We start from the raw sequence: 25,970 nt of genomic DNA, 5'->3' as shown, positions 1-25,970 counted from the left end.
CTGTAAAATAAGATTCCTCTTCCTGTTTAAAACGTCCCTAATGGCTCCAATCATTAGTTGCACCCCTTTAGCAAGTGATGCATTCCCCCCCGACCCCTGCATATTCCCATCACCGTTACCTAAGTCGGTATCAGTGTCCACTTGCATTATCTGGGCAAGTGTACGTTTTTGTGAGTATGCAGGAAGGGGGGGGGGGGGTGTTTACCAACTCACTCCCTTCCTGTCTATAACACCCTTGTACCGCTGAGGATAGCTGGAGTTATAGAGAGGGCAGACCTCCCTGTCAGCGTTCTGATCCTCTGATCTGCAGGGAGAAAATGGCGCTGGTGAGTGCTGGATCTGCTCTGAGAAGCCCCGCCCCCTGTAATGGCGCGCGGCTTCCTGCACTTGTTATATTATACTGGCCTGAGGTGTTGCTTCTAACAGCGGGATTAGCCCCTGTTAGTTGATCTGACCAGTGTAGGGTAGCAGCGCTGGCTCAGGACGGCCCTCAAGCGCACACACCAAGTGTTACTGAGCCTGCAGTGGAGCGCAGCCTGTCAGAGCTGCGCTCCCACCCTTGTGCCGCCATTCCCGCCGGCAACCCGCTTATCGGGCCGCCGGCGCTGTACTCTCCAATCTTCTTTCTTCTGGCTCTGTTAGGGGGAGGTGGCCGTGCTGCGGGAGTGAGCGGTCGCCTCGTGGGCTTGCGATCAGCATCCTCAGGAGCACAGTGTCCTGTCATCAGAGATAGAGAACAATTAACTTCTAGAGTTGGTCCCTACTCCGCACCCCTAAGTCCCACAAAGCAGGGAGGGTGTGGGCAGCAGCCTCCCTGTAACCTAAAAACTCTATTCAAATTAAAAAAAATAACTAAGAAAACACCTAGGAGCTCCCCTAGCTGTGACCGGCTCCACCAGGCACATCTTCTAAACTGAGTCTGGTAGAAGGGGCATAGAGGGAGGAGCCAGCCCACGCTGTTAAACTCTTAAAAAGTGCCCATGGCTCCTAGTGGACCAGTCTATACCCCAGGGTACTAATGTGGACCCCAGCATCCTCTAGGACATAAGAGAAATAATCTCTTCTTGAGGCAAGGTATCTAACCCCTCAATTATGTTACCTGACCATTTTGCAATGGCTCGCATAATCCACCCACCTGCTATAGTGGGTCTCTGGGTCACCCCTTCAGCTGTATACAAACATATAAGTGCAGTCTCAATTTTGCGATCAGCTGCATCTTTTAGGGAGGCAGCACCCGGAACAGGCATACTATTTTACGGAATAGCCTGGAAACTGATTTATCCCTTATCGGGTGATTTTCCCATTTTTTTCCCTATCCTCAGAGGGAAAGGGAAAAGATCACAATAAACGCTTGGGAATTTGGATTAACCCATGGTGGTTTATTTAATTCTTTTGATACAGGAAAGTGGCTGAGGATTATTTGCTGTACATTAAAGCAAGATTCGTCACATACTTCTGTCAGCTTATCAGGAATATTTAGGACTTCCCTAATAGCATCTATGTGCGCCTCAATACCTTGGGACAGAGTACCCTCTCCAGCGTCTATGTCCCCTTCACCTTCCTCCCCTTCTGACCCATTATTATCAGAGTCAGAATGCAGGATTTGTACGTTTTTGCGGACAAATGACAGGAGACGCTGGTCTGAGTACAGAGTCCTTCTGCATAAACTCAGCCATAGACTAAGTATTGCGTCTCTTTATCGTTCCGAGATATTTTAGTAGAGACGTTGGAGATTATCCCCCTAAAGGGGCCCAGCCATGCTGGCTCCGCCCCACTTGTGTAAGGGGGGACACTACACTGAGTACACACTAGTGAAACCATAGGTGTGCGCAGGGGGGGTGCCTGGTGCGCACAGGCACCCCCTAATGTCCGGCACCCCGATCTCACATGCCTGATGCAGCGATAGCCGAGCAGGCTGGTTACTGTCCCCTCTGCGCTACACCCTGTACCCTGTCAGGACTGCATTACTGACCGGACGCCTGGGTTAATCAAGGGTGCCACTGACACCGGCTTTCAAATTCCCAGCTCCACCTCCATGTACAAAAACAGTGCGATGTGACGTGATTACGTCATGCTGCTCGCACGCCCACCCATCACACCCGCCACACGCTCACCTCGCTCCTTCTATGCTATGCCAACGCCAGCCACTGATGAGGAGAAGCATGCAGCCAGCATTCCTCTTAGGAAGACAAATTCAATACTGGCAGACGGCCGGCAGCAGCATGGACACGTCACTTGTTTTTCCAGCAGCGTCAGTACTAGTCTGTAACTGTCAGTGTCAGTTTAGTTACTGACTTGTAAGTAAGCTGCTGCTGCAGCTTGCAGGGGAAAGAGAGGGAGAGCCAGACCAGGCTGAGGAGGAGCGGTGTAATTGTAGTGAGTGCCATCAGGGGTGTTTGTTTGGAGCACACCACAACATCTGACAATGCATCTGCTTTATTAGGATTGGTACAAAGGTGGATATTTTATATGCGTTGACAATCAATAGATGGCACTAGACACGGCCAAAAGGCGATGCTAGACACACCCCTCCGACGGTGCACCCCCTAATAAAATGTGCTGGGCACGCCAGTGAGTGAAACCCCAGAAGAGGAACACTGTGCCTTACATGTAATACATTTTTTTCTGACATCCTTGCAGCAGAATAGCATACACACATGAAATGGTTAACACCACAATTAACCCACACAGAGCCCTTCAGGAGAGACACAGAGCTAGAGAAACCAGCGCACGGCGCCCTTACTGCTAAAGCAAGCTTAGCCGGGTCGCAGGCTAAAAGGTACATTTACTAAGCAGTGATAAGTATGGAGAAGTGAGCCAGTGGAGAAATTTCCCCATCAACCAATCAGCTGCTCTGTATCATTTTATAGTATGCAAATTATAGATGTTACTTCAGTGCAGATTGGTTGCCATGGGCAACTTCTCCACTGGCTCACTTCTCCGCTCTTATCACTGCTCAGTAAAATGTACCCCTCAGTACCCAGATTGGGAACTTAGTACACTATATATCGCTCCCTCCTGTTATAACCCTCTGGTTCCGCTGAGGTAAACTGAGGCTGTCTGGAGGAGCTGCGCGTCCCTGCAGTCAGCATATGTGTTGATGATGAAGTGTATAAGATGGCGCCTGTGAGCTGCTGGATCTGCTCATAGTGAAGCCCCGCCCCCTGCAACGGCACACGGTCTTCCCGCTCTTATTTATACTGGCGGAGGTAATTTTGTGCCTAAATTGGAGTCAGCCCTCCTTTTAAGTCTGTAATGCCAGTCTGGGTACTGGGTACAGAGACTCAGTGCGCCCCCTCGGAAGCTGTGCGTCTGCACTGTGTACTGAGTCTGGAAACCCAGCCGCCCCATGTAGAAGCCATGCGTCTCTGTACCCTCATACCGCCATAATGTCCGGCGACCCGCTAACCGGGACGCCAGCTTAGTTCTCACCACTCTTTTTTCTTCTGGTTCTGTTAGGGGTGGCGGCGTGCTGCGGGAATGGACGCTCGTCATGGTGGGGCTTGTGAATAGTTCCCCCAGGAGCTCAGTGTCCTGTCAGCGGGGAACGGAACCATTAACCCTGAGAGAGGTTGGGCCGTTCCCCCCCCCAAGTCCCACGAACCAGGCAGGCTGGTGCCATCCAGTCCTGCCTGAAAATAAAGAACATATCAAATAATTGCAGGAAACTCTTTAGGAGCTTCCAGAGACGTGACCGGCTTCTACGGGCACATTTTCTAAACATAGTCTCGTAGGAGGGGCATAGAGGAAGGAGCCAGCGCACACTATCAATTTCTTAAAGTGCCCATGGCTCCTAGTGGACCTGTCTATACCCCGTTGTACTAAACGGATTCCCAGTATCCCCTAGGACGTCAGACAAAAAAGGTTTCTGTTTTTTTACAAGACAAGAAGTCTTGTAGTTGCATACAAGATCCATCGCTGCCTTAACGGTTACAAATCCTACGTACAGCTATGCCATCTTGTGGCAGCAAAACTAATCACGACTTCTAGAATTTTTCGGAAGGACTGTGAGATTATGGACATCACTGCCTGACTAAAGCAAAAAACCATGCTGGGACTCACTTTCAACATCTTCAGACTGTAGACCCGACCTCTAACTAGCAACCTTCATTGAAATAGAGTTTTCTATAATACCTCCTTTTTGTGAAAACCCTCTTCCTATAGTTACTGTGGAAAATGTCAAGGTAAGAAAGAACTGGAAGGTCTGATTAGACTCAAAAGACAGATATAGAGAATGGACAGTGCAAACTCTCCATAAAGATTCTTTCCTAGAGGTGTTTGGCCAAGCTCCACTGACCCGCAAATATTTCCACTGCCTTCCCTGAAGAAAAGACTACAGATGTGTCCTCTTACATCTAGCCTCCCTGTACGTTATAGTGTTCCCTCTAGAAATTGTAGAGGGCAGGGCGCCGGACTGCGGGGGCACGTGTGTTTGCACGCGCCGCTCATGACCATGCAAATTAGGGGGCATGGTCATCGAATGTAATTTAAGTGGGAGGTGCGGCCCAAAGACAGGAGGCATGCTCAGCACTTCCCCCAAGCTGTCTCCCGTAGTGTGAATGGATGCCGTGCGCATGCACACAGCAGCTATACACGCTGGGAGGGCAGGAAGCGGACGGCATGCCTATTTTCTGTGTGCGACCGAAGCTGTATCTGCATACTGAATGGTACATTACAGCTACTCCTAGAAATCACTGTGACACACCATTTTATATGCAGATACAGACGCACACAGAATATAGGAATGCTGCATATTATTTTAAGCAGCAGATTCTGCTTATGCGTCCTATTCGCACAGTAATGTGAATAAGATGCATTTTTCAGCAAAAAGGTGCCTGACACTAACAGAGTTGCACGGGACCTCTCAGCTCACTCATGCCAGGCATCTCCTGCTGTGTGACACATTGAGGCAAGATGTAGGAAGACATCTGTATATAGCACATTTGTTAGTTCAGGAGGAAGATAATACATTTATTAACTACTTTAAATCTGAGGTGAGAGACACTGGTGGTAGAACTGACCAACTAGAAACATAAAATAGACAAAGATTGACTGATGAAGAGCTCCAAGACAGGATATACTGTAACACTCCTTTGTAAACAGTGGGACCATGAAAATAGCACAGAAATGCAACTACCTACAAAGGAAAGACATCACAGAAGAGACGGAGCATGTCATAGGCATGTGGATATTCTTGAGGGTACTTCATGGCAAGTGAAACACTGTTGTATTTAAATTATTTTATCACTATATTGGTCTCTAGCCCTCAGACCATGCCATCGGAAGGCGGATACTTCACCTTGGGCCCATCGATTGTAAGCTTGAGAGCAGGGCCTTCCTACCTCTATGTCTGTCTGTTTTTACCTCACTGTGTTTGTGGCCTGCATGGGTGTGTGACTTCTCATCTACTGAGGTATACTGTATAAGGGCTTAATTGTGTTTTATTTTGCTTAGGTCAAAATTTGTATGGTCAGAGTTAGTTCCAGAGTAAAAAGGGTTTATTTGGCATATTTTGGTGGGCTTCCACTTGCATTTTACAATAGTTTATTTTGTTGCCATAACAGGATATGGATAAGGATTTTATCTATATCTAATGTTATCATCTTAAAAGGTTAATAAAGGACTTGAGCATTTTTTTGTCTTTAGAAGAGAAATGTAATATCATTTGCAAGAACAATTCTTTAAAAATTGGATGGTTTGTTATATGCAGCACTCGTAACACTGCCTCTTCTGTTTAGTAGGAATATCTTAATATTACATCTCCAGGTTGAAAAACATCTTGGCCTAAGGGTTTTATACATCCGACCTAGTAGAACTTCAGCTTCTGATATTTTTTGTTGCTAGATATAAGAATAATGTTTTTAGATATTGCAGAGAGATTATGGGGGGTATTCAATTAGTGTAGTTTTTTTAACCAGTCAAATTTACAGTCGACTTATTCAATGCCCGTGCCGTTTTTTTCGACTGGTCAAAGAATCCGGCACCGGCGAAAACCACGTGTGTCGGAGGAGAATTTGCCACGATACAGGTGTTTGGCGAATTCACGGACGTTTTCGCCCATTTTTGGCGCAATTTTCACCTATGCCGATTCGACAAAAAAGTGAAATGGCATGGGCGAAAATGGATTCAAGAACAGGCGAAAACGTCCGCAATTGAATACCCTGTGTCGGATTAGTGCAGTTTTTTTTGACCACTGTACGCAATTGAATACCCTCTATATGTCTGTATCAGAGAAAGTATATTTTACTCCAGAAGAATCCAACAGAGTTTTCTCTACAACAAAACGTGTCCCTTATCTAGAGAGCTATGTTCTCAATCCTAGGACATGAACTCGAAGCTTGTCTTCTACCAAGAACCACAGATCTTGAAAACAGTTTTGATGGCCAACAGCCCTTCAGTCATAAAAACTGCTGTTGTCACAACTGTCCCATTCCATATAGTGAAATGAGGACTCCTGAGAGGTTGCCTAGCCAAATACACCAGGGAAACAACCATTGCTTTCTGGGAAACAAACTGGTGTACGGATTGGTCAAATGATGATACAACAAACCCACTTTTGAGAGAAATTAGCTCTAAAATGCTCTGGAGCATTTTCCCTAGGACTTTCAGTCAAAAACAACAGGATATCAAAGTCAAGACAGCTTACAAGGTTTTGTAAAGAAGTTATCTGCCTAGTGTCTAACATACAAAAAAAGAAAAAAATAAGATTTTACTCACCGGTAAATCTATTTCTCATAGTCCGTAGTGGATGCTGGGGACTCTGTAAGGACCATGGGGAATAGACTGGCTCCGCAGGAGACTGGGCACTCTAAAGAAAGATTTAGTACTACTGGTGTGCACTGGCTCCTCCCTCTATGCCCCTCCTCCAGACCTCAGTTAAGGAAACTGTGCCCGGAAGAGCTGACATTACAAGGAAAGGATTTTGGAATCCAGGGTAAGACTCATACCAGCCACACCAATCACACCGTACAACTTGTGATAAACTTACCCAGTTAACAGTATGAACAACAACAACTGAGCATCAACCAATGGATGCCAACATAACATAACCCTTTATTAAGCAATAACTAAATACACGTATTGCAGAAAGTCCGCACTTGGGACGGGCGCCCAGCATCCACTACGGACTACGAGAAATAGATTTACCGGTGAGTAAAATCTTATTTTCTCTAACGTCCTAGTGGATGCTGGGGACTCCGTAAGGACCATGGGGATTATACCAAAGCCTCCAAACGGGCGGGAGAGTGCGGATGACTCTGCAGCACCGAATGGGCAAACACAAGGTCCTCCTCAGCCAGGGTATCAAACTTGTAGAATTTTGCAAATGTGTTTGAACCCGACCAAGTAGCAGCTCGGCAAAGCTGTAATGCCGAGACCCCTCGGGCAGCCGCCCAAGAAGAGCCCACCTTCCTTGTGGAGTGGGCTTTCACTGATTTTGGATGCGGCAATCCTGCCGCAGAATGAGCCTGCTGAATCGTGTTACAGATCCAGCGCGCAATAGTTTGCTTTGAAGCAGGAGCGCCAAGCTTGTTGGATGCATACAGGATAAACAGCGAGTCAGTCTTCCTGACTCCAGCCGTTCTGTTAACATAAATCTTCAAAGCCCGGACCACGTCCAGCAACCTGGAATCCTCCAAGTCACGAGTAGCCACAGGTACCACAATAGGTTGGTTCAAATGAAACGAAGACACAACCTTTGGTAGAAATTGCGGACGAGTCCGCAATTCTGCCTTGTCCATATGGAAAACCAGATAGGGGCTTTTACATGACAAAGCCGCCAATTCTGACACTCGCCTAGCCGAAGCTAAGGCCAACAGCATGACCACATTCCACCAGAGATACTTTAGCTCCACGGTCTTAAGTGGCTCAAACCAGTGGGATTTCAGGAAACCCAACACTACGTTGAGATCCCAAGGTGCCACTGGTGGCACAAAAGGGGGCTGAATATGCAGCACTTCCTTACCAAAAGTCTGAACCTCAGGCAGTGAAGCCAGTTCCTTTTGAAAGAAAATGGATAGGGCCGAAATCTGGACCTTTATGGATCCTAATTTTAGGCCCATAGTCACCCCTGACTGTAGGAAGTGCAGGAATCGACCCAGCTGGAATTCCTCTGTAGGGGCCTTTCTGGCCTCACACCAAGCAACATATTTTCGCCATATACGGTGATAATGCTTTGCCGTCACGTCTTTCCTAGCCTTTATCAGCGTAGGAATAACTTCATCCGGAATGCCCTTTTCCGCTAGGATCCGGCGTTCAACCGCCATGCCGTCAAACGCAGCCGCGGTAAGTCTTGGAACAGACAGGGCCCTTGTTGTAACAGGTCCTGTCTGAGAGGCAGAGGCCATGGATCCTCTGAGCATTTCTTGCAATTCCGGGTACCAAGTCCTTCTTGGCCAATCCGGAGTGATGAATATTGTTCTCACTCTTCTTTTTCTTACAATTCTCAGTACCTTTGGTATGAGAGGAAGAGGAGGAAACACAGACCGACTGCAACACCCATGGTGTTACTAGTGCGTCCACAGCTATCGCCTGAGCGTCCCTTGACCTGGCGCAATACCTGTTTAGCTTTTTGTTGAGGCGTGACGCCATCATGTCCACCTGTGGGAGTTCCCATCGATTTGCCAGCAGCGTGAAGACTTCTTGATGAAGTCCCCACTCTCCCGGGTGGAGGTCGTGTCTGCTGAGGAAGTCTGCTTCCCAGTTGTCGACCCCCGGAATGAACACTGCTGACAGTGCTTGCACGTGATTCTCCGCCAACCGAAGAATCCTGGTGGCTTCTGCCATCGCCACCCTGCTTCTGTCGGTTGACATGGGCCACTGCAGTGATGTTGTCTGACTGAATCAGCACTGGTTGGTCTCGAAGCAGAGGCTCCGCTTGGCTTAGGGCGTTGTATATGGCACTTAGTTCTAGGATATTTATGTGCAGACAAGTCTCCTGACTTGACCACAACCCTTGGAAGTTTCTTCCCTGAGTGACTGCTCCCCATCCTCGGAGGCTTGCATCCGTGGTCACCAGGACCCAGTCCGGTATGCCGAACCTGCGGCCCTCGAGGAGGTGAGCACTCTGCAGCCACCACAGAAGAGACACCCTGGCCCTGGGGGACAGGGTGATCAGCCGATGCATCTGAAGATGCGATCCGGACCACTTGTCCAACAGATCCCACTGAAAGATCCTGGCATGGAACCTGCCAAAGGGAATGGCTTCGTATGACGCCACCATCTTTCCCAGGACTCGCGTGCAGTGATGCACCGACACCTGTTTTGGTTTCAGGAGGCCCCTGACTAAAGTCACAAGCTCCTGAGCCTTCTCCTCCGGGAGAAATACCTTCTTCTGGTCTGTATCCAGAATCATGCCCAGGAAGGGTAGACGCGTCGTAGGGATCAGCTGCAACTTTGGAATATTCAGAATCCAGCCGTGCTGCCGCAACACTTCCTGAGAGTGTGCTACGCTGATCAGTAACTGCTCCCTGGACCTCGCCTTTATGAGGAGATCGTCCAAGTATGGGATAATTGTAACTCCTTGCTTCCGAAGGAGCACCATCATCTCCGCCATCACCTTGGTAAATATTCTCGGTGCCGTGGACAGGCCAAACGGCAGCGTCTGGAATTGGTAATGACAGTCCTGTACCACAAACCTGAGGTACTCTTGATGAGGCGTATAAATGGGGACATGCAAGTAAGCATCCTTGATGTCCAGCGACACCATGAAATCCCCCTCTTCCAGGCTTGCAATGACCGCTCTGAGCGATTCCATTTTGAACTTGAATTTCTTCAGATAAATGTTCAGGGATTTTAAATTCAAGATGGGCCTGACCGAACCGTCCGATTTCGGTACCACAAACATAGTGGAATAGTAACCCCTTCCCTGTTGAATAAGCGGAACCTTTACCACCACTTGCTGGAGATATAGTTTGTGAATGACCGCCAATACTACCTCCCTTTCCATGGGGGAAACTGGCAATGCCGATTTTAGGAAACGGTGAGGGGGCGTCACCTCGAATTCCAGCTTGTATCCCTGAGACACAATTTGTATAGCCCCAGGATCCACCCGTGAGAGAACCCACTGGTGGCTGAAATTTCGGAGACGCGCCCCCACCGCACCTGGCTCCGCCTGTGGAGCCCCAGCGTCATGCGGTGGATTTAGTGGAAGCCGGGGAGGACTTTGGTTCCTGGGAACTAGCTGTATGGTGTAGCTTTTTCCCTCTACCCCTGCCTCTGGCAAGAAAGGATGCACCTCTGACTCTCTTGCTTTTTTGTGAACGAAAGGACTGCATTTGGTAATACGGTGCTTTCTTCGGTTGAGAAGGAATATATGGCAAGAAATTTGACTTCCCAGCTGTAGCTGTGGAAACTAGGTCCGAGAGACCGTCCCCAAACAATTCCTCACCCTTATAAGGCAAAACCTCCATGTGTTTTTTTAGAGTCGGCATCCCCTGTCCATTGCCGAGTCCATAAGACCCTTCTGGCCGAAATGGACATTGCGTTTATTCTAGAGCCCAGCAGGCAAATGTCCCTCTGGGCCTCCCGCATATATAGGACAGCGTCTCTGATATGTTCCAGGGTCAGTAGAACAGTTTCCCTGTCCAGGGTATCTATCTTGTAGAGAACCAGAATGTGTATATACAGACTTCAGGATAGCTTCCTGCTTTCTATCCGCAGGATCCTTCAGGGCGGCCGTATCCTGAGACGGCAGAGCCACCCTCTTAGATAAGCGTGTCAACGCCTTGTCTACCCTAGGGGAGGATTCCCAGCGTAACCTGTCCGTTGGCGGGAAAGGATACGCCATCAGTAACCTCTTGGAAATTACTACTTTCCTATCAGGGGAATCCCACGCTTTTACACATAATTCATTTAATTCATGTGAAGGGGGAAAAGTCACTTCTTGCTTTTTCTCCCCATACATATAAACCCTCTGGTCAGGGACAGGGTTTTCCTCTGATATGTGCAATACATCCTTCATTGCTATAATCATGTAGCGGATGGCTTTAGTCATTTTAGGCTGCAACTTTGCATCATCGTCATCGACACTGGAGTCAGACTCCGTGTCGGTATCTGTGTCAACAATCTGGGATAGTGGGCGCTTATGAGAACCTGACGGCCTCTGAGCTGTGGGATCAGACATGGGTTGAGATCCTGACTGTCCCAATACATCAGCTTTATCCAACCTTTTATGCAAGGAGCTTACATCATCATTTAACACCCTCCACATATCCATCCAATCAGGTATCGGCACCGTCGGCGGCGACACCACATTCACCTGCACTTGTTCTGCCTCCACGTATCCTTCCTCATCAAACATGTCGACACTGACGTACAGACACACCACACACACAGGGAATGCTCTGACTGAGGACAGGACCCCACAAAGGCTTTTGGGGAGACAGAGAGAGAGAGTATGCCAGCACACACCCCAGCGCTATATAACCCAGGGATTACACAGTACCTTAGTGTTTACACAGTACCTTAGTGTTTACCCAGTAGCTGCTGTTTTATATAAAATGTGCCTAAATTTATGTGCCCCCCCCTTCTCTTTTTCACCCTTTATCTACTTTGATACTGCAGGGGAGAGCCTGGGGAGCTTCTTTCCAGCGGAGCTGTGGAGAGAAAATGGCGCTGGTGTGCTGAGGAAGAAGGCCCCGCCCCCTCAGCGGTGGGCTTCTGTCCCGCTTCTATGAGTAAAAAATGGCGGGGGCTCGCACATATATACAGTGCCTGGCAGTATATATGTGTTATTTTGCCAAAGGTACTCTAATTGCTGCCCAGGGCGAACCCCCCCCCCCCCCCCCGCGCCCTACAGTGACCGGAGTGTGCGGGTGTGCTGTGGGAGCAATGGCGCACAGCTGCAGTGCTGTGCCCTACCTTAAGTGAAGACAGGAGTCTTCTGCCGCCGATTTTGATGTCTTCTTGCTTCTGCACTTCTGGCTCTGCGAGGGGGATGGCGGCGGCGCGGCTCCGGGAACGGACGATCAAGGTTAGGTACCTGTGTTCGATCCCTCTGGAGCTAATGGTGTCCAGTAGCCTAAGAAGCGCAACCTAGCCGCAGTTAGTAGGTTTGCTTCTCTCCCCTCAGTCCCTCGTAGCAGAGAGTCTGTTGCCAGCAGAAGCTCTCTGAAAATAAAAAACCTGACTAAAATACTTTCTTCTTAGCAAGCTCAGGAGAGCCCACTAAAAGCACCCAGCTCTGGCCGGGCACAGATTCTAACTGAGGTCTGGAGGAGGGGCATAGAGGGAGGAGCCAGTGCACAACAATAGTACTAAATCTTTCTTTAGAGTGCCCAGTCTCCTGCGGAGCCCGTCTGTTCCCCATGGTCCTTACGGAGTCCCCAGCATCCACTAGGACGTTAGAGAAAAAGTCTATGAGTAGGGGGTACCAGATTGGAATTTTGGTTGTTGATAATTCAACAATGGCACCCTTAATCAAGTGATTGCCCAAGTAAGGGATAATCATCACACCAACCCCTGGCCCACAGTACAGTAGGCAAGACAGTCAATCATAATGAACACATTCGGAAACATCACACTCTAATTCACTTATTTCTTTAACGTATTTTTAAAATATTTAAATATGTTTCAAATTAACATTTAATATATCTACCGTATATACTCGAGTATAAGCCAACTTTTTCAGCACTTTTTTTTGTGCCGAAAAAGCCCCCTCGGCTTATACTCAAGTTAGTGGGAAGGAGGGACATGGAGGGCACAGCGCGCGCCTCTCCTGTGTCCCTCCTGCGTCTCCGGCGGGTCTATTAAATGAAGTACCCGTTCGTGAGCTCTGATTGGCTCACGAACCGGCACTTCATTTAACAGGCCCGCCGCGGCCGCCGGAGGGACACAGGAGAGGCGCGCGCTGTGCCCTTCGTGTCCCTCCTTCACAAAACAGCGCGGGAGCGGTGGAGGGTAAGTTATACCTGGCACTGGGGGAGCATATTTGGCACTTGGGGGGGTGGGGGTGGGGGATATGTGGCACTGTGGGGGCATATGTGGCACTGTGAGAGCTGTGTACAGCTAGAGCTGCATTTCCCACCCTAGGCTTATACTCGAGTCAATAAGTTTTCCCAGGTCTTTGTGGTAGAATAAGGTGCCTCTGCTTATATTCGGGTCGACTTATATTGAGTGTATACGATAATTCCAATTTTATCTCACTTTCCTCCTTTATTCAGCATGTTGTGTTGTTTGCATATTTACTTCCTTATACATGTTCACTAGATATATTTACGGAAATAAATATTATACTCCCTATTAGGGTTACATATGCCTTTAAAAAAATGACTTAATAAAGTAAATCTTTTACTGTTCCCAAAAAATTCCTTTCCGGAGTTCAGCAAGTCCAATGTTACATATACTCAATCCTCTAGATACATCGAAGCACATCTGTCCTAACGAATGATGTGTTTTCTTCATCCACATTTTAATACATTCATTATACATTTTTACACTAGCTTTTGAACTACTGTATCTTTGTTGATTTATCCACTCTAGGATTAAATGACTTTCTCCACTGGCTCACTTCTCTACTCTTTTCACTGCTTAGTACATCTCCCACGGAGGCACACGGCATTATTATTATTATTATTATTATTATTGTTATCCATTATTTATATGGCACCACATGGGATCCGTAGCGTCCAATTACAGAGTAAGCATGAGGCACTTTGTGCAGGTAGCCAGAGTACGGTTTCTCCTACTTGTAAACAACCTCTCTTCCCTCTCCCCAAAATGCCATAGAGTAAACTTTCCCTAACAGGGGTATGGAAAGACCTCACTAATGGGGCCTTATGAGAACTTGGTCTTTCACTGGATTTTACATCTAAAATGATTCCCTGAGCAGCTGGAGCTGAGCATTACAACCATTTATATCCAGCATGACTAACACAGAAATGCAAAACCTACCTACTGAACACATCTCCATAGAAAAACAAGACCAGACCAAAAAGGAAAACCAGGAACAGCTTGGGATCAAAACCTGCAAAGTAAAGATGCAAAGATTAAACTTAGATTATAAATGGGCTTTTAAGTTTCTCTAGATGAATAACAGTAGAGATTTATATATAGCCACAAATAGATATAAAAAAAAAAACAAAAAAAAAAAACACACTATATAAACATAACTTGCTGGAATCAATTCCTGGCCTTTCAGCGGCTATTCCCATGGAACTGTAGGCAAACCAGACAGGTGACGGACGGTGTAGAAAATAAAGCCTGTCTGCATGTTCAGTTCTTCACATAGCATCTAAACACTTTTATTTTATTTAAAAGACACTGCTGTCATTTTGTATTGGGGAAACCGAACATGTCCCTGCACATAAACCACTGGATAAATGTAAAAACAAACGACATCTCTCCATATGTTATCAGTCTGCCATCCCCTCAGATTGTAAAAAACACGTCATTTTCTCAACCCTCCAACAGTGTTTCCCAACTCCGCTCCTCAGGAACCCTAACAGTGCACATTTTACAGATATCACAATTTAAATAATTAGCGCCACCTGTGTATTTGTTTTTTAAATGCACCAACTGTAATTACTACACCTGTGCACCAACTAGGAGATATGCATGTAATGCACTGTATTGCTGGGCACACATTATACCAGAGGTTCTCAAACTCGGTCCTCGGGGGCCCACACAGTGCATGTTTTGCAGGTCTCCTCACAGAATCGCAAGTGAAATAATAAGCTCCACCTGTGGACCTTTTAAAATGTGTCAGTGAGTAATTAATACACCTGTGCACCTGCTGGGCTACCTGCAAAACATGCACTGTGTGGGCTCCCGAGGACAGAGTTTGAGAACCTCTGCATTATACAATTATCTGGGCGAGCCTTAAAATAAGAATTTACTTACCGATAATTCTATTTCTCGTAGTCCGTAGTGGATGCTGGGGACTCCGTCAGGACCATGGGGAATAGCGGCTCCGCAGGAGACAGGGCACAAAAGTAAAAGCTTTAGGATCAGGTGGTGTGCACTGGCTCCTCCCCCTATGACCCTCCTCCAAGCCTCAGTTAGGATACTGTGCCCGGACGAGCGTACACAATAAGGAAGGATTTTGAATCCCGGGTAAGACTCATACCAGCCACACCAATCACACTGTACAACCTGTGATCTGAACCCAGTTAACAGCATGATAACAGCGGAGCCTCTGAAAAGATGGCTCACAACAATAATAACCCGATTTTTGTAACAATAACTATGTACAAGTATTGCAGACAATCCGCACTTGGGATGGGCGCCCAGCATCCACTACGGACTACGAGAAATAGAATTATCGGTAAGTAAATTCTTATTTTCTCTGACGTCCTAAGTGGATGCTGGGGACTCCGTCAGGACCATGGGGATTATACCAAAGCTCCCAAACGGGCGGGAGAGTGCGGATGACTCTGCAGCACCGAGTGAGAGAACTCCAGGTCCTCCTCAGCCAGGGTGTGCCCCTGACCAAGTAGCAGCTCGGCAAAGTTGTAAAGCCGAGACCCCTCGGGCAGCCGCCCAAGATGAGCCCACCTTCCTTGTGGAATGGGCATTTACATATTTTGGCTGTGGCAGGCCTGCCACAGAATGTGCAAGCTGAATTGTACTACACATCCAACTAGCAATCGTCTGCTTAGAAGCAAGAGCACCCAGTTTGTTGGGTGCATACAGGATAACAGCAAGTCAGTTTTCCTGACTCCAGCCGTCCTGGAAACCTATATTTTCAGGGCCCTGACAACATCTAGCAACTTGGAGTCCTCCAAGTCCCTAGTAGCCGCAGGTACCACAATAAGCTGGTTCAGGTGAAACGCTGACACCACCTTAGGGAGAAACTGGGGACGAGTCCGCAGCTCTGCCCTGTCCGAATGGACAATCAGATATGGGCTTTTGTGAGACAAAGCCGCCAATTCTGACACTCGCCTGGCCGAGGCCAGGGCCAACATCATGGTCATCTTTCCATGTGAGATATTTCAAATCCACAGATTTGAGCGGTTTAAACCAATGTGATTTGAGGAATCCCAGAACTACGTTGAGATCCCACAGTGCCACTGGAGGCACAAAAGGGGGTTGTATATGCAGTACTCCCTTGACAAACTTCTGGACTTCAGGAACTGAAGCCAATTCTTTCTGGAAGAAAATCGACAGGGCCGAAATTTGAACCTTAATGGACCCCAATTTGAGGCCCATAGACACTCCTGTTTGCAGGAAATGCAGGAATCGACCGAGTTGAAATTTCTTCGTGGGGCCTTCCTGGCCTCACACCACGCAACATATTTTCGCCACATGTGGTGATAATGTTGTGCGGCCACCTCCTTCCTGGCTTTGACCAGGGTAGGAATGACCTCTTCCGGAATGCCTTTTTCCCTTAGGATCCGGCGTTCAACCGCCATGCCGTCAAACGCAGCCGCGGTAAGTCTTGGAACAGACATGGTACTTGCTGAAGCAAGTCCCTTCTTAGCGGCAGAGGCCATGAGTCCTCTGTGAGCATCTCTTGAAGTTCCGGGTACCAAGTCCTTCTTGGCCAATCCGGAGCCACGAGTATAGTTCTTACTCCTCTACGTCTTATAATTCTCAGTACCTTAGGTATGAGAAGCAGAGGAGGGAACACATACACCGACTGGTACACCCACGGTGTTACCAGAACGTCCACAGCTATTGCCTGAGGGTCTCTAGACCTGGCGCAATACCTGTCCAGTTTTTTTGTTCAGGCGGGACGCCATCATGTCCACCTTTGGTCTTTCCCAACGGTTCACAATCATGTGGAAGACTTCCCGATGAAGTCCCCACTCTCCCGGGTGGAGGTCGTGCTGAGGAAGTCTGCTTCCCAGTTGTCCACTCCCGGAATGAACACTGCTGACAGTGCTATCACATGATTTTCCGCCCAGCGAAGAATCCTTGCAGTTTCTGCCATTGCCCTCCTGCTTCTTGTGCCGCCCTGTCTGTTTACGTGGGCGACTGCCGTGATGTTGTCCCACTGGATCAATACCGGCTGACCTTGAAGCAGAGGTCTTGCTAAGCTTAGAGCATTGTAAATTGCTCTTAGCTCCAGTATATTTATGTGGAGAGAAGTCTCCAGACTTGATCACACTCCCTGGAAATTTTTTCCTTGTGTGACTGCTCCCCAGCCTTTCAGGCTGGCATCCGTGGTCACCAGGACCCAGTCCTGAATGCCGAATCTGTGGCCCTTTAGTAGATGAGCACTCTGCAGCCACCACAGAAGAGACACCCTTGTCCTTGGAGACAGGGTTATCCGCTGATGCATCTGAAGATGCGATCCGGACCATTTTTCCAGCAGATCCCACTGAAAAGTTCTTGCGTGAAATCTGCCGAATGGAATCGCTTCGTAAGAAGCCACCATTTTTCCCAGGACCCTTGTGCAATGATGCACTGACACCTTTTCCTGGTTTTAGGAGGTTCCTGACTAGCTCGGATAACTCCCTGGCTTTCTCCTCCGGGAGAAACACCTTTTTCTGGACTGTGTCCAGAATCATCCCTAGGAACAGCAGACGTGTCGTCGGAGACAGCTGCGATTTTGGAATATTTAGAATCCACCCGTGCTGTCGTAGAACTACTTGAGATAGTGCTACTCCGACCTCCAACTGTTCTCTGGACCTTGCCCTTATCAGGAGATCGTCCAAGTAAGGGATAATTAAGACGCCTTTTCTTTGAAGAAGAATCATCATTTCGGCCATTACCTTGGTAAAGACCCGGGGTGCCGTGGACAATCCAAACGGCAGCGTCTGAAACTGATAGTGACAGTTTTGTACCACGAACCTGAGGTACCCTTAGTGAGAAGGGCAAATTGGGACATGGAGGTAAGCATCCTTGATGTCCAGGGACACCATATAGTCCCCTTCTTCCTGGTTCGCTATCACTGCTCTGAGTGACTCCATCTTGATTTGAACCTTTGTATGTAAGTGTTCAAATATTTCAGATTTAGAATAGGTCTCACCGAGCCGTCTGGCTTCAGTACCACAATATAGTGTGGAATAATACCCCTTTCCTTGTTGTAGGAGGGGTACTTTGATTATCACCTGCTGGGAATACAGCTTGTGAATTGTTTCCAATACTGCCTCCCTGTCGGAGGGAGACGTTGGTAAAGCAGACTTCAGGAACCTGCGAGGGGGAGACGTCTCGAATTTCCAATCTGTACCCCTGGGATACTACTTGTAGAATCCAGGGGTCCACTTGCGAGTGAGCCCACTGCGCGCTGAAACTCTTGAGACGACCCCCCCACCGCACCGGAGTCCGCTTGTACGGCCCCAGCGTCATGCTGAGGACTTGGCAAAAGCGGTGGAGGGCTTCTGTTCCTGGGAATGGGCTGCCTGCTGCAGTCTTCTTCCCTTTCCTCTATCCCTGGGCAGATATGACTGGCCTTTTGCCTGCTTGCCCTTATGGGGACGAAAGGACTGAGGCTGAAAAGACGGTGTCTTTTTCTGCTGAGATGTGACTTGGGGTAAAAAAAAGTGGATTTTCCAGCTGTTGCCGTGGCCACCAGGTCCGATGGACCGACCCCAAATAACTCCTCCCCTTTATACGGCAATACTTCCATGTGCCGTTTGGAATCTGCATCACCTGACCACTGTCGTGTCCATAAACATCTTCTGGCAGATATGGACATCGCACTTACTCTTGATGCCAGAGCGCAAATATCCCTCTGTGCATCTCGCATATATATATAAATGCATCCTTTAAATGCTCTATAGTCAATAAAATACTGTCCCTGTCAAGGGTATCAATATTTTCAGTCAGGGAATCCGACCAAGCCACCCCAGCGCTGCACATCCAGGCTGAGGCGATCGCTGGTCGCAGTATAACACCAGTATGTGTGTATATACTTTTTAGGATATTTTCCAGCCTCCTATCAGCTGGCTCCTTGAGGGCGGCCGTATCTGGAGACGGTAACGCCACTTGTTTTGATAAGCGTGTGAGCGCCTTATCCACCCTAAGGGGTGTTTCCCAACGCGCCCTAACTTCTGGCGGGAAAGGGTATAACGCCAATAATTTTCTATCGGGGGAAACCCACGCATCATCACACACTTCATTTAATTTATCTGATTCAGGAAAAACTACAGGTAGTTTTTTCACACCCCACATAATACCCTCTTTTGTGGTACTTGTAGTATCAGAAATATGTAACACCTCCTTCATTGCCCTTAACATGTAACGTGTGGCCCAAATGGAAAATACGTTTGTTTCTTCACCGTCGACACTGGAGTCAGTGTCCGTGTCTGTGTCTGTGTCGACCGACTGAGGTAAATGGGCGTTTTAAAGCCCCTGACGGTGTTTGAGACGCCTGGACAGGTACTAACTGGTTTGCCGGCCGTCTCATGTCGTCAACCGACCTTGCAGCGTGTTGACATTATCACGTAATTCCCTAAATAAGCCATCCATTCCGGTGTCGACTCCCTAGAGAGTGACATCACCATTACAGGCAATTGCTCCGCCTCCTTACCAACATCGTCCTCATACATGTCGACACACACGTACCGACACACAGCACACACACAGGGAATGCTCTGATAGAGGACAGGACCCCACTAGCCCTTTGGGGAGACAGAGGGAGAGTTTGCCAGCACACACCAAAACGCTATATTATACAGGGACAACCTTATATAAAAGTGTTTTCCCTTATAGCATCTTAATATATAATAATATCGCCAAATAAGTGCCCCCCCTCTCTGTTTTAACCCTGTTTCTGTAGTGCAGTGCAGGGGAGAGCCTGGGAGCCTTCCTAGCAGCGGAGCTGTGTAGGAAAATGGCGCTGTGTGCTGAGGAGAATAGGCCCCGCCCCCTTTTCGGCGGGCTTCTTCTCCCGTTTTTCTGACAACCTGGCAGGGGTTAAATACATCCATATAGCCCCAGGGGCTATATGTGATGTATTTTTAGCCAGCATAGGTACTTTCATTGCTGCCCAGGGCGCCCCCCCAAGCGCCCTGCACCCTCAGTGACCGTTGGTGTGAAGTGTGCTGAGAGCAATGGCGCACAGCTGCAGCGCTGTGCGCTACCTCATGAAGACCGAGAAGTCTTCAGCCGCCGATTTCTGGACCTCTTCTCTCTTCAGCATCTGCAAGGGGGTCGGCGGCGCGGCTCCGGTGACCCATCCAGGCTGTACCTGTGATCGTCCCTCTGGAGCTAGTGTCCAGTAGCCTAAGAAGCCAATCCATCCTGCACGCAGGTGAGTTCACTTCTTCTCCCCTAAGTCCCTCGTTGCAGTGAGCCTGTTGCCAGCAGGACTCACTGAAAATAAAAAACCTAACAAAACTTTTACTCTAAGCAGCTCTTTAGGAGAGCCACCTAGATTGCACCCTTCTCGGCCGGGCACAAAAACCTAACTGAGGCTTGGAGGAGGGTCATAGGGGGAGGAGCCAGTGCACACCACCTGATCCTAAAGCTTTTACTTTTGTGCCCTGTCTCCTGCGGAGCCGCTATTCCCCATGGTCCTGACGGAGTCCCCAGCATCCACTTAGGACGTCAGAGAAATATTGATAGTCGGATATGCCGAACCATTCAGCGTGTCTCTCTGATGCGGTATTTTTACAACTGCACATCAGCCGCAGAGTATGCAATGCAGCGGCCAGCGACAGGCATTTCCCGGTTCCTTCACATTGGAGGAATAGGGGAAATATCTCCTTGGGAGGAACCCATATATCATGTGACCATACACAAGGCATTTCAGAGTATGCCCATGGTATCTGATGGGTGTCAGGCTTTCAGACAAAATGGTCAGATAGTTATTTTATGTGACCGTGTATGCCCAGCTTTAGAGATCACTTAGTACTGGAGTTGTTAAACACTGCTCTAACACAACAGATACAAACCGCTGGCATCGAAATTGTCCATGTACTAATGTCTGGGAAGGCACAGAGGAATGCATTTTGTGAATGTTTTCTGTTTAAGGTGAACACACTGGCCCTCATTCCGAGTTGATCGCTCGCAAGGCGAATGTAGCAGAGTTACACACGCTAAGCCGCCGCCTACTGGGAGTGAATCTTAGCTTCTTAAATGTGCGACCGATGTATGCGCAATATTGCGATTACAAACGAGTTAGCAGTTTTTGAGTAGCTTCAGACTTACTCTGCCTGTGCGATCAGTTCAGTGCTTTTCGGTCCTGGCTGACGTCATAAACACACCCAGCGTTCGCCCAGGCACACCCACCGTTTCCCCGGCCACTCCTGCGTTTTCTCCGGAAACGGTAGCGTTTCCAGCCACACGCCCCTAAAACGCCGTGCATCCGCCCAGTAACACCCATTTCCTGTCAATCACAATGCGAACGTCGGAGCGATGAAAAAGCCGTGAGTAAACTTACTTTCTTCATAGTAAAGTTACTTGGCGCAGTCGCAGTGCGAACATTGCGCATGCGCACTAAGAGAATTCTCACTGCGATGCGATGAAAATCTCCGAGCGAACAACTCGGAATGAGGGCCACTATTCTACTGATCAGAGAAAACCTCAACACTGAGAAGTGTGTAAAATGAATTGCACCATTTTCTGTAAACTGTGCAGTATTCAGGATTTAGATGAGAGGAAAAACGACCGCAGGAAAATAGCCAGAGAGATATTTTGATGCTGGGTTGATCGCAAGGTTTATAAAAATTTCTGCAGGATTACCAAACAAATAATCCCAAGTACTGTATAGTCTAACAAAGTTAGTCATAAAATAATAAATACACAGTCCTGATGCCTCTTAAGTACTGAAAGCATTCTCCAAAGAAAAGCCAATGGTATTGGAAAATGTCAATTTGGCAACAAACAGGGTAAGGCTGGAATTCAATCACAACCGATAAATTACAGGGTAAAAGCTAGAAATAGCCTCGGACTTCAAACGGCCGAGGCTATTTAAATTGGACTCCTGATTTTACCTTATAGCCTTGCTAATGCCCGTTAGAATACCATGTTATCAGAGAGATTTTGTTTGAATTGTTATACAGAATATGTGAACAGTGCAGTGAACACAGAACGCGTCTGGATGTACACGATGTTTGCAGATGTCCAAGTGTCTCACTGTTTGAATTGTTAATAGTAGCATGTGGAAAATTAACATAAGCGGTTTTCTTCTCTTGCGAAACTTGTGTTAAGCCATAAAATTACATTTATTGCCCGATTCGGAGTCAAATGCAACAGGGTCCAGGTATGGGATCTACGATTTGTCCGATATTTTGCTTTGTGCATGCAGCAAATTAGCAGTATGAAGTTGCATGCATCTTAATTAGTGTGCGTTTGTGTGTTTTAACAGGTTAGTGAGAAAAGAGCGGCAACTGGGTGGCGAGTACTGACTTACACAGTAAAGGTAATTTCCATTGGAATTTCATGGAAGGCATGTATTAAAATATCACTGCTTCCTTGATTTGGTCACACGGTAATGCAACTGCTTTTCAGACAGAATTTACAGCAATCACAGGGGTGGCGGAAGTTCAGAAAAGAACAATGACTGCTGTGTACATGGATTAGTGCATTCATGGTCTTCCAACACACCAAGGCAGATTGGCGCATCTGAATGCTAGAGAAAGAAAAAGATGCAGCCGCATGAAAAGACATACCATGGATGTATCAGACTTCGAATCAGCCCCTTAATTCGATTGGCTTAGAATGCATTAAATAATGAATGCAGTGCATCTTCCAAGGAGTTAACTTTACGGAGACTGGTTAGTAGCATGTAAATGTTTTAATATCACTTACTATCAGAGCTTGTTATGGTCTAAGAGCTTCTCATGTCCAGACTCCAAAAATCTAAAAATTTATTCAAAATCATGATTTTCACCTGAAATCATATCTAGAGCACTAAGAAAGTTGCATTTTAAACTGTGTCCATATCAGCCAACAATAGTTTAGAGACGTTTCTTGCCAGAATCATTTTTTTGTTGGAAAAAAAAAATGTGACTATTCGGTTATATAGGTTGCTTGACTTTTGGACTTTTCCAGGTGTTTCCTTCTGTAATGTGGAGTGAGTATAATGCTAATTATAAAACATTTAATTTACAATGTAACAATGTCTTTCACTAAATAAGAGCAATGCCCTCCTGACTAAAATGCTTTAAACAGTGGTATTAGGAGTAAGGGGTCTTTAATTAGCACCAACTGCCGCTGTGGTCCAACCGTTTATCCGGCACCTAATGACCACCAACTGTATGAGGATAATTAATAATCAACCATTTTAGATATACATATTTGCCACAGAATTCATAGTTGCACAATATGGTCAAGCAAGTTCATTCATTTAATATGTTAAATTAATAAATAATTAAAGTGAACCGGTATGCGGTTAATGTACCGCCCATTGGGATCCCGGCTGTCTTAATACAAACGCCGGGATCCCAACGGAGTACTTTACCAGCGTTGTAGGCGATTCCCCCTCTATGGGTGCTCCACGACTCATAGAAGGAGAATAGAACCTGTGACGAGCTAAGTTCGCCACAGAGCCCGCAAGGCGCTGTCACGCCTGGCGGGATTCTAGCGCTCAGAATCCCGGCCTGCGGGATCACATACAGATCCCAGTATGAACACATAAGCATGTGTGTTTTAAGATTGAATCTGTTTACCTTTGGGAAACAGATAGTCTTTGAATAGACTAGTAGGGATGGAAATGGAGGAGTTCAAGTCTGAATAATTACTGTATGTTGAATCAGACCTGGCTGACATTTGCTCATTCTACACTGAGGGCCAGACAATACAAAAGATTTAAGAATAACACCAAATATTCATTGCCACAAAATGATCAGCTGACATGTCAGTGATTCACTCATTAACACAGATAAGAGTGTTGACAAGTACAAGGCTTGAGATCAGCAGCATCCACTGACCTTGTGGAGTGGGCCTGAATAGAACTTGGCAGAGGCAATGCTGCCGAAGAATAGGCTTGTTGAATAGTCAAACTAAGCCAACGAGCAATGGACTGCTTAGAAGCAGGACATCTAATATTGGTAGCGTCATATAGCACAAAAAGAGAGTCAGACTTCCTGCGACGAGCTGTCCTCTTGACGTAAATCTTCAAAGCTCTCACAACGTCCAAGAACTTCGTAGTAACCGATGTGTCAGATAGCATCGGAACCACTATTGGTTGATTAATGTGAAAGGCCGATACCACTTTCGGCAAAAACTGCAGGCGAGTCCGCCCTTTCCTCGCGAAATATCAAATACGGGCTCTAACAGGATAAGGCCCCCAATTCTGACATACCTCTTGCAGAGGCTAAAGCCAGTAACATGACAGTCTTCCAAGTAAGATATTTCAATTCCACCATTTGCAAGGGTGCAAACCAGTCCGACTGGAGAAAGGTCAAGACAACACCCTTCAGGAATGTCTGTACTTCCGGAAGTACCACCAGCTGTTTCTGGAAGAAGATGGAGAGAGCCGAAATCTGAACTTTGATGGAGCCCAACCGTAGGCCCATATCCACGCCTGCTTGCAGGAAGAGCAGAAAACGGCCAAGTTGAAACTCCACAGGAGAATATTTTCTACCCTCACACCAAGAAACCTATTTCTTCTAGATACGGTGGTATTGTTTTGACATAACCACCTTACGGGCCTGGACCATAGTTGAAAAACTTTGAGGGAAGACCTTTTCTGGCTAGAATCTCCCTCTCAACTTCCAGGTCATCAAACGTAGCCACAGTAAGTATGGATAAACTAACATCCTTGAAGGTCCTTGAGAAGCGGCAGAGGCCAGGGTTCCTCCAGAGACATGGTCAGGTGGTCTGTATACCAGGCCCATCGAGGTCAATTCGGGGCAATTAGAATTGCCTGAACGCTTTCCCTTTTGAGTCTTTTTAGAACTCTGGAAATGAGAGGGATTGGAGGAAACAGGTACATGAACTGTTAAGTCCACGGTGCCGTCAGACTGTCCACTGCTGCAGCCTGCAGATCCATCATTCTGGAACAGTAACGATGAAGCTTCTTGTTGAGATGAGAAGCAATCGGGTCTATCTGCGGACAGCCCCACCGGTGAACCAGTTGTTGAAACACCTGAGGGTGAAGGCCCCATTACCCCGGATGGAGGTCGTGCCTGCTGAGGAAGTCCGCCTCCCAATTGTCTACGCTTGGAATAAATATGGCTGAGAAGATCCTTGAGTTGGCTTCCACCCAGAGGAGTATCCGTGACACCTCTCGCATTGCAGCCCTGCTTTTTGTTCCTCCCTGCTGGTTTATCTACGCCACCGACTGTACCTGAATGGCCTGATTTTGGAGAAGATAGGAGGCCTGCAGAAGAGCACTGTAGCTTGCCCTGAGTTCCAGGACGTTGATTGGCAGTGAAGATTCCAGACTCGACCACCTTCCCTGAAACTGAGCCCCCTGGGTCACAGCCCCCCAACCCCGGAGGCTGGCATCAGTTGTTAGATTGGGTACTGAAGCTCAGACTCTCCCCATGTGAGAAACCTGGAGCCACCGTAACAGGGAGATCCGTGCCTTCGGCGACAGAGTTATACACTGGTGCATCTGCAGGTGAGACCCTGACCACTTGTCCAGGAGATCTAGCTGGAACAAGCGGGCATGGAATCTGCCGTACTGGATTGTCTCGTAGGAGGCCACCATCTTGTCCAGTAGACAGATGCAAAGATGAATCGAGATCTTGCGAGGTCTGAGTACCGAGGGGACCATAGCCTGGATTGTCAAGGCCTTGTCCATGGGGAGGAACACCTTCTGAGACACAGTGTCCAGAATCATTCCCAGGAACGGAATTCTCTGATGGTTCCAGGTGAGATTTTTGGAAATTTAGGATCCACCCATGTTCTGGGCAGGAGTGACACTGGAGGGAACACGTTTGGCAGCCGAAAGTTCCATGGAATTGCCAGTGCGTCCACGAATGCTGCTTGAAAATCGGTAGTCAGCCAGTATGTGGCACAGAAGTTGATTGACAGCATGCCAGGGCGAGTTGCAGAGGACTCGAAAAAGAAGGGTCAACACTGCAAACAATAAGATTTTAAATTACCTACCGGTAAATCCTTTTCTCGTAGGATACTGGGGTCCATTTAGTACCATGGGGAATAGACGGGTCCTCTAGGAGCCATGGGCACTT

At 47.6% G+C, this 25,970-nt stretch overlaps 1 protein-coding gene across 2 annotated transcripts in view; it reads right to left on the bottom strand.

Moving 5' to 3' along the window:
- Nucleotides 1–25,970, bottom strand: part of NEMP1 (nuclear envelope integral membrane protein 1) — a 205,973-nt gene that overhangs the window by 125,480 nt on the left and 54,523 nt on the right. For both annotated transcript variants that reach the window (XM_063952439.1, XM_063952440.1), the window contains exon 4: nucleotides 13,891–13,963. In XM_063952439.1, the coding sequence (XP_063808509.1) occupies nucleotides 13,891–13,963 (73 nt within the window). The remainder of the gene's footprint in view (nucleotides 1–13,890; nucleotides 13,964–25,970) is intronic.

The sequence above is a fragment of the Pseudophryne corroboree genome, chromosome 2 (assembly GCF_028390025.1).
Source record: "Pseudophryne corroboree isolate aPseCor3 chromosome 2, aPseCor3.hap2, whole genome shotgun sequence".
In the NCBI taxonomy this organism is placed as follows: domain Eukaryota; kingdom Metazoa; phylum Chordata; class Amphibia; order Anura; family Myobatrachidae; genus Pseudophryne; species Pseudophryne corroboree.
Note: the sequence above shows the minus strand (reverse complement) of the source record. Positions and strands in the feature narration are given on the sequence as shown.